The sequence below is a fragment of the Falco cherrug genome, chromosome 3, assembly GCF_023634085.1.
Source record: "Falco cherrug isolate bFalChe1 chromosome 3, bFalChe1.pri, whole genome shotgun sequence".
Lineage (NCBI taxonomy): Eukaryota > Metazoa > Chordata > Aves > Falconiformes > Falconidae > Falco > Falco cherrug.
Window position 1 is genome coordinate 109,741,036 of NC_073699.1, and position 8,942 is coordinate 109,749,977.

The 8,942-nt window shown below is 60.0% G+C and overlaps 1 protein-coding gene across 2 annotated transcripts in view; it reads right to left on the minus strand.

The window, feature by feature from the left end:
• Window positions 1-6,443, minus strand: part of EPHB2 (EPH receptor B2) — a 129,132-nt gene extending 122,689 nt beyond the window's left edge. For both annotated transcript variants that reach the window (XM_055705716.1, XM_055705715.1), the window contains exon 1: window positions 6,223-6,443. In XM_055705716.1, coding sequence (XP_055561691.1) covers window positions 6,223-6,307 — 85 coding nt within the window. In that variant the 5' untranslated portion in view covers window positions 6,308-6,443. The remainder of the gene's footprint in view (window positions 1-6,222) is intronic.
• Window positions 6,444-8,942: the final 2,499 nt, after the last annotated feature.

Consider the following 8,942-nt stretch of genomic DNA (forward strand, 5'->3'; position numbering starts at 1 on the left):
GAAGTTGCTCCCCACCTCCCCACGTGCTCCATCCTGATTCTCATTTTTTGAGAGGGAACTTGGGGGGGTAATTCATTTCTTCTCACAAGTTATTTTTCAAACTCCTCTCAGGCTGCCATATATGGTTTTACGTTCACCACACCATGGTTTCTGATTTTTTTTGTATTTTCCCCTTTTAGATACCACTTTCACTCGCTGAAGAACATCTTTTTACCTCCAATGACCTCCCTCAATTTGCCATTCAATCAAGACATTAAAAAAAAAAAACTCATACCTTAAATGGCCACACACATTTATTCTGAGCTTCAAATATAATTTCCTATATCATGTGCAAGTGTTTCACTATTTTAGCTGCTCCCTTCGCCCAGCTCCTTCGTTTTGCCTTACTTATAAGATGTTACTGCATCGTATTTTTAAGTGCTGGTCATTTTACAGACACGATGGCCTGCCTCTAAGAGAGGTAATGTGGAAAGAATATTACTTATTAGACCAACAGATAAAGTTTCACCAATGTTGGGAGCTCACCACCTCTTTCTCGTGCTCCCATGGAGTCAGGCCAATGCCTTGCACCGCATCGCGCACGATGCTTGGGTCTAAATCAAGAGATCCTCCTCTTGTGGGCTTTCTGAAGAGCGGCGATTATTCACAGTCATTAAAACTATAATTTCCGAATAATGCCACTATGTGACACTTACGGAGGCACGGACCATCCACAACTGTAGTTGTGTTTTCTGCCTTTGTGGCCCATTTCATTTCCCTTAATGTTTGGCAATTGGTGTCACAAGCTGGGTCCAAGGGGTAGCAGAGACCCAACGGTGTTCCCTTCATCCCCGAGCAGGGAAGTTCAGAGGGGCGGATGGCACGGCATGATCCTCACTTACTCCTTTGCCTCCATCCTGCTTTGTCCAGGGGCGAGGGGGCGACACACCTCACACAGCCAACCCCATGCCTGCACCCTGGCACAAATCCCCATCCATCCAGTACATTCCTGAAACCCGATATAAAGTCAGTATTGATATATCCCTGCACACACCCCTGGGGCACCTCTTCTTCCACAACCCCTCCTACCTGCTGCCTGCCGGCGCTCGAGGGGTCCCTGCCTGCTTCCAGCATCCCCAGTCATACCTCCCCCGTGCTCCCTGCATCCCTGGGTACCAGCCAGGGCAGAGCCCCCTCCTGACCCCCCCAGGGCTCTGCCTCTCCCTCCCTCTGCACCACACATCAGTGCCTTATCGCGGGAGGCCCCGTCCTTACCCCCTTATCTAAGGCTGAACTTTTGCCTCTGTGCATCTCCCCGCTACCCCCCTCCTGACACATCCCACAGGCAGCCGCTTCGATCTGGCCTCTCTGCAAACCAGAAGCCAGATTTGGGAGGGATGGCAAACCAGGATGGGAGCCAACAGGGGTCTTTCTCAGTAAAAAATGGCTTTTTGCAGGATGGGAACCCCGCACCCACTCCCGGACGGACCCCACATGAGTATCCGTGTCGTTCTGTCGGGAGCGGGTGCGTGTTGGGACAGGAGCAGCGGGCTCAGTCTCTCGTTTATCACTGCTCGGGCTGCGCTCACACAAAAGCACTCAGGCCTCGGGAGGTATCTCGGCATCCAGTATTTACCCAGCTCCTCAGGCAGGTTTCGCAGCCCCACTGGTGCCCACCCCTCTTTACAGCCAGCTCAGGTATGTGTACACAAAGGGCTGCGACTAGTGCAGGCAGATCCTCAGCCCGGCTACAAAGGGGACCACTGCCCCCATCCTTGGGGGACAGCCCCAAACCCCCCCTTCGCAGCATCCCCCAGGCATAGCCACGTGCCCTTCGCACCCCCACATCCCTCTGTAGGGTGTTCCAAGGAGCTGGGGGACATCAGTGGCCACGCCAGCCCCAAGCCCTCATCCCCTGCAGCCCTGTCCCCCCTTAGCATCTCCCTCCAGCAACTGCTCCCTCTGCTTTCATCACCCAGAGAAGCTGGAAATACAGCACAGTTCGGGAACAACTGCTGCTCCTGCCCAGGAAAAGCGGAGAGGCAGAGCGACAATGGCAGCTCCACGGACATTTATATCTGGCACCAATTTATTTGATCTCCAAATGGAGTTTTCCCTGCTGCTGCCCAGGTAATGCAAAGGGCAGGCGGGCGCAAGGAATGCACCTCGTCAAAAATTAACCCAGGGAGCAGGGCCGGGGAGGGGAGGCAGCGGCAGGGAGACAGGCAGCACAGGTCCAACCCGAAACCACCGCCTCTGCTGCACGCCTCATTCCCGTTTGTTCAAAAATTTGTTTCCAGCCTGGATTCAGGAGACTGTTTGCAGATCTGGAGTTCGAACACGCAGGAAGCATCAGCTCCTTAACAGATCCTGTGCTCTTCCCCGGACCTGCTGCTCTGCCGCATCCCTCCGGAGCGTGCTGTGCTAGCCGGGATGCTCCTGCAGCTGGATGCCGGCACACCCCGGGCACATGGCACCTCCCTGGAGCACCGAGGTCAAAGCAACTGCCCAGGTGTAACCCGTACCAGAAGAAACGGGTAGCTGCAACCACGCAGCTGGGCACCACGGGGAACAAGCCAAACCCTGTGTTCACTGGCATCCCCCCGCCCCACACCTGGGCCTGGAGGAGGCTGCAGAGGTGCTCAGCAGCAGGTCATGACTGTGTGTGCAAGAGAGGTGACCATATTTTAACACTGCAATATGTTATAGCACACATAAAATACAAAATCTCGTGTATTACGTACACATATGCAATATAATAAATGTGTAACGTCTATTGCATGCACTATAACACGTAAATATACAGAAACACAAAAGTCCTGTCTCCAGCTGGCTCGGAGGAGGACAGACATGGGCGCTCGTGTCCAGCACCTCAGCTCCAGCGTTACCCACCCCAGAAAGGATATGGCCCTCCCTCCCCAGCATCCCTCTCCAAGGCCAAGGTCAGGCTCAGGATCCCAACCGCCCGGCACAGAAGGATGCTCAAGAGCAAGTCCCCTCACCCGTGCTGCTGCTTCCCAGCAAAACTGCCGGGTGATCCTGCCTCGCCCACCAGAGCCTGCCGACCCCCGTGCTGCCCGCACCCTCGCAGATATTAGGGCCATCTTGTTTCTCCTTTCACATTTTTTGGCACACGGCTGGCTTCCCTCCAGCCCTTGGGAAACTTGCCAGCGCTGCAAGGTTTATGAAAAGTTAACTCCAACGGGGTTAAGAGCGCCTTCAGGGTTTTTTTTTCACCCGCCTTGCACGCGAGTTTGCCAGGCTGTTGATTTTAAAATACCTAAGTGCCCTTCCCAGCTCCCCCCCAAAAATACGTCGGAAGTATCAGTACTCCAGATATGCGCACAGCATACGCCAGCAGGAATACAAAGAGGAGCCGTTAGTGATAGCGGCACTGTTACCAACCGGTGTGGGATCCAGACCCTTCCAGGACTCCTTTGTTCTTGACTTTCTGGTTGTTGGGGTGTTTTTTTTGTTTTTAAAAAAAAAAAAAAAAAAACCACACACAAAAAAACTTTCCTTTTATAAGCCTGAACTTTCTCAGCTGCTGATACGTTACCTTGCAACTGCCTTAACAACTGTACGCAATTCCTTAACCTCTGCTTTATGTACGTTGTCATCCACCTCCCTGTTTTCCATATTGATTTATGTTTTACGTTCTTTTCACATTTCCTTTTAACAGAGCTGGTTTTAACCAAACAGCCTTTCCTCCCGAGCCCGAGACACACATTCTGCTGGCCAGTGAGTAATCAACTTCCAATTTTCATGCACACTCCTGTTTATATTTCCTTCCCTATCGGCTTTGTTTCTAATTAAGGTTTGTTAAATGCAAGTGAATATATAGTGTACAGAGAAATATAAAGCATGTAGATAAATAAACACCCCACACACAGGCGCACTGACTAAGGCTGCGCTTTCAACCACGGATCCCAAAGCACTTTGTCATGTTCATTAACAAAACCTCGCGGCTCCCTTGGGAAAGACGCTTGTATTATTTTACGCCTTGTAATTAGGAAAACTGAGGCACAGAGGAGACAAGTGAAATTACCAGCATTACAGAAAAGCTCCGTAGCAGAGCTGAAAACAGGGCTCAAGAGGCAGGATCCCCGGGCAAATAACCAGAATGCTTTTTCCCCCCTGAATGAGCCTTTTTTGCCCTCGTTTTGGTCCTGGGAATCGGCCGGAGCTGGTGATGGCCGCACGGAGGGCATCGCCACCACAGAGGTGTCTTGTGGCTGAGGGATGCGGTGGGGTCCACTCACCGCTTCCTTGGCCAGCGACTGCAGTGGGGTGGGTCTGCCCACACCGACGGGCCCAGAGCAGCCGGAGATGCAGGTGAACCCCACATCCAAGCATCCCAAGGAGCCCCGGGAAGAGGCAGCTCCCAATGGGGAGGAAGGAGCAGAAGTGCACCAGGGGAGCTGCGTCCCACACGCTTTCGCCTCACCAGCTCTCCAGAAGCCTTTGGAAAGGAGGGAAAGGCTGGGATACAGGAGCTGGTTGTCCACACTAGCACTGTGAGCAACCATCACAACCCAACACACGCACGAGGCAGAAGGCAAGAGCGGGGGCGCGGGGGGGACCCTGCCGAGCCCGAATCACCGCGTTCAGCCTCAGACAGGGACAGCCGCTGGAGGGATGGTGCAGGGCCCCGCCGAGCATCCCCAGCCACGGGACAGCATGCTTCACAGCGATCATCTCAGGTGGGTGAACCCCCCTCATCCCCAGAGGTATATCCCCCGTGCCACAGGATGAGCCCAAGTGCTCACGCATCCAGTCCCTGCTGCTCCTGCCATGATGGCGGAAAGGTCACCACACCTTCAAGAAAGCATGGATGAGCTCCGGGAGCTGGTCACCGACCCCCCTGGCAGCTCCTCTCCACACAGAGGAAGGGCAAGGTGGGGTGGAGGCGTCACCCTGTCCCTGCACAAGGTGCCCAGCTCCATCCCCTGCCATCGCCAGCAGCATCGGCCCCGCCAAGCCCAAACCCCACCGTAAGTGTCAGCACTGCCCGCTGACGAGGCCAGACACCCCACGTGGACACGTATGCTCCCACAAACACGCTCATCACCCCCACCCTCCCCCCCAATAATTAAAACCATACTGGGCTCATTTGAATAGCATAGCTGGCTAGAACTCTCCACTGCAACGTAAATAGTCCTATTTATGCCAAGCTCCCATATTGTAAATATCACGATGTATAGCTGGCCAACCCATGAGTCATCTCCCAAAACTCCAACTTAATAAATGGTGCCTCATCCATGTTCCAGACAAACACCGTCCGTGCGGCTCCCACCGCCCGGCACCTCCACGCCCAAGGCCAGCACGGCCACCCAGCCTGCCCACTAGCCCAGTCAAGCCAGGGGGCCAGCAGGGCCACCCAGCCCCTTGCCGGCTCGGCCACAGCCCTCCCGCAACGGGAACGCACCCGTGGACTGGGATGGGCACCCGTGGACCGGGATGGGCACCCGTGGACCGGGATGGGCACGCTCCCGCGGACCGGGATGGGCACGCTCCCGCGGACCGGGATGCGCAGCTTGATGGCCTGACACGTTGCTCCCACCCCTGCCCGGCCCAGCTCGGGGGTCCCTCAGCAGCGGGTGGGCTGAGGGCCCGCAGGCACGGCTGAGGTGGGCTTGTGAGCAGGAAGACAAGGCCCCCCTTGCCTAGACCCTCCCCAGCGGGCTCCCCCCCAGCCCGCAGGAGCCCCCCACCTGCCGCCTGCCTCCGCTTTGTCTGAGCACCGGGGGGACTCGGCGGGGAGCCCGGGGCCGCCGGGAAAGCCACGCCGCCAGCGGGGAGCCATGAGATCCAGGATGGCGAGGCCTTGCCGGGGTGAACCCCGCAGCCTCCCGCAGCCCAGCGGCAGCGGGCACAGCCCGGGCATCCCCCGGCGGCGGTACCCGGCCGGCACCCAGCGACCTGCGCCCGCCGGGGGACGCCCACCTTGCCGGCGGGATGGCGGCTGGGAGGGGACGGGGACGGGGCGGGGGGGACGGGGACAGGGACAGACGACACGCGAGCGGCCCCCGGCTCCGCACCGAGGGAGCACCTCCAGCCGGGGCAGCACTTCCCCAAAACTTCGCCTCCCCTCCAGCGCTGCGGAGGTGTGCGGCGGGCGGGGGGGGGGTGGGGGGGTACACAAAGTGCCGCCACCCTCCCCCGAAAAAAAGGGCTGCGAGCCCCGACCGGGGGGGCTCGCCCCGCCGCGCAAGGCCGCCGCCCCCCGCCGCCCCCCCTTACCTTCCACGGCGGCGAGCAGGGGCAGGAGGGCGAGGGGCAGGCAGCAGAGCCACAGCGGCCCCATGGTGCGCGCCGGGCCGGGCATCAGAGGCGGCGCGGCCGGCGCTCCATGGAGGCGGCGGGGGAGCGGCGGAGCGCAGAGCCGAGCCCCCTCGCTGGGGCCGCCGCCGGCGCGGGCACGGCCGCGGGCACGGAGCGCACCGCCGGCCCCGCCGCCGCGGCCGGGCCGAGCCACCGCCGCCGCCGCGCGGGGGAGCGCCCCGCGCCGCCCGCCCCGCCCCGGGGCGCCGCGCTGCCGGCGGGGGCGGCGGGCGGCGGGCGGCGGCGGCGGGCGGGCGGCGGCGGGGCGGGGGGCGGCGGGGGGCCGGCGGCGCGGCGGGGGGCGGCGGGCGGGCGGCGGGCGGCGGCTCCCCCCGCCCGCCGATGGTTTCTCCCGGAGCTGTCGATCATCCGGAGAAAGCCGTGATTTCAGCCCAAATCTTCCTCGCCCGGGGTTGACTGCGCGCCGCAAAAAACGGGGAGGGGGCGGCGGAGGAGGGGAGGAGGAGGAGGAGGAGGGGGGGGGGGTCCCGGAGGGATGCCCCCGCCCCCGCCCTTCCCACCGCCCCGCAGCCCAGTCCCGCCCGGCGGCCCCGGGCTGAGCATCCCTCCATCCGGGGGTGCGGCCCCCCCCGCCCGCCGCTGCCCACCGGGGTTGGCGGGGGGGGGGGGGGGGGGGGGGGGGCCGGGGGCGGTGGAGGGCAACGTGCTGGCTGCGGCCGGGGCCCGGCGGAGAAAGGGCCAGCGGGACAGAAATTAAAAAAAAAACAAACACACACACACAAAAAACCCCAAAACAAAACCCAAGGAATAGGCAAAATCCGCGGCTGGCAGGCCCTGGGCAGCCCTGACCCCCCCAGACCCCCCCTCCCCGGTCCCCTCGTTTCCCATGTGGGGTGGCTGCGAGCTGGTGACAAGCTCCCCTGGCACCAGGGCGGTCAAGCAGGACTTTACCGGAAGCTGTAAGCAGAGACCCAGCTCCACCTGTGCCCCCCACACACACACCACCCAATGCCCCCAAAACCTGCCCTCTGGGCACCTTGTCACCCAAACCCTCTTCAGGACCGTTACCGGGACTGTTTGCCCCAGGAGGTCCCCTCTGCCACCACCCTGACCCCTCCTCCTGGCCCCATCCAGCCACCTTGCAGCCAGCAGTGTGCCTCTGCTCACCTCCCGTAGCGGTGCCCCGTTCCTTCTGGCTGGGAAGGAGGGTCAGATGCATCCCACAGAAAGCACACGCGTGTCCTGGAGGATCTTCTCCCAACTCTCCATGCCAGCTGTGCAAGGCTTGTAGCCCAAGAGCCACTGGACTGCCACCATGGACCCCAGCCCCTCGGCTCAACAAAGCATCCAAGACTGAGATAACAGGCTTGGCTCACTGCACGCCGCCTTATCCCTCTTCTGTACCACCAGCTTGAGCATCCTGGGTTCCCTGCCCTGACCCACCACAAGTGACTCATGTCTTGCCAGCTACAGGTGCTTCTGGGGGAGGTCGAGGCTCGCTGGTGGTGTTGGCCACGTGCACGAGCCAAATGGCCTTCCCCAGCCCAGTGTGGCTAGCTGCAGGCTCGGATCCCCTTCGGCAGCTCCGGTCCCCAGGGCGTGTAGGCTTGGCCAGCCATGCAGTGCCGCAGCCTCTGAGGAATCCTGTGCCCCGGCTTCGTACCCTGTGGAGAAGCTCTCGTCTTCGGTGCCTCGTTAGGGTTCACTGGTGCTCAGTTCATCACAGAAGAAGGCAGAAGAGCCAGCAACATCCAGTGGTCTTGCTGCTCCTGCCTCCACATGTGTTCCTCTGCAGTGCAAGGAGCCCCAGCAGCGCCAGCAGTTACCCACCACCCCAGGGGTCCCCAACTTTCCAAGCTCTGTAACGGTCCCTTCGCACCCCGCTGCTGTGGGGCACCCAGCATTTCCCATCAGGTGTCAGAAAGCACTCACCATTCCCAAACTCCTCCAACTCTCATTCCAAAACTTCTGGGTGCCAGGGCTGCTGTTGTGTCCTGCAGTGCCCCAGACAGGGGTGTCCCAGAGGATCCACACTGTTCCCCAAAGTGGGAGCCTAGAACCCAAGAGCAAGCAGCAGCCCCGTCTCTTTGCCGTTGTCCACCCAGACCCTCAGGATTTTCTTGCAGCTCCCCAGGGCTGCACTGCCAGACGCAGTGGGAACTTTGTGGTAGGATCAGAGGGTCATAGAATCGTAGAATTGTCTGGGTTGGAAAGGACCTTAAAGAACATCTAGTTCCAACCCCCTGCCATGAGCAGGGACACTTTCCACTAGATGAGGTTGCTCCAAGCCCCATCCAGCCTGGCCTTGAACACTTCCAGGGATGGGGCACCCACAGCTGCTCTGGGCAGCCAATGCCTTGCTACCCTCATGGTGAAAAATTTCTTCTAATCTAATCTAAATCTACCTTCTTTTATTTTAAAACCATTACCCCTTGCCCTATCACTGCAGGCCCTTGGAAAGTCTGTCCCCCTCTTTCTCAGAAGCCCCCTCCAGGCTCTGGCAGGTCTCTGGGGTCTCCCCGGAACCAGCTCTTCTCCAGGCTGACCAGCCCCAGCTCCCAGCCTGTCCTCACGGGAGAGGGGCTCCAGCCCTCGGAGCAGCTCCGTGGCCTCCTCTGGACTCGCTCCAGCAGGTCCGTGTCCTCCTTACGCTGGGGGTCCCGGAGCCAGAGGCAGCG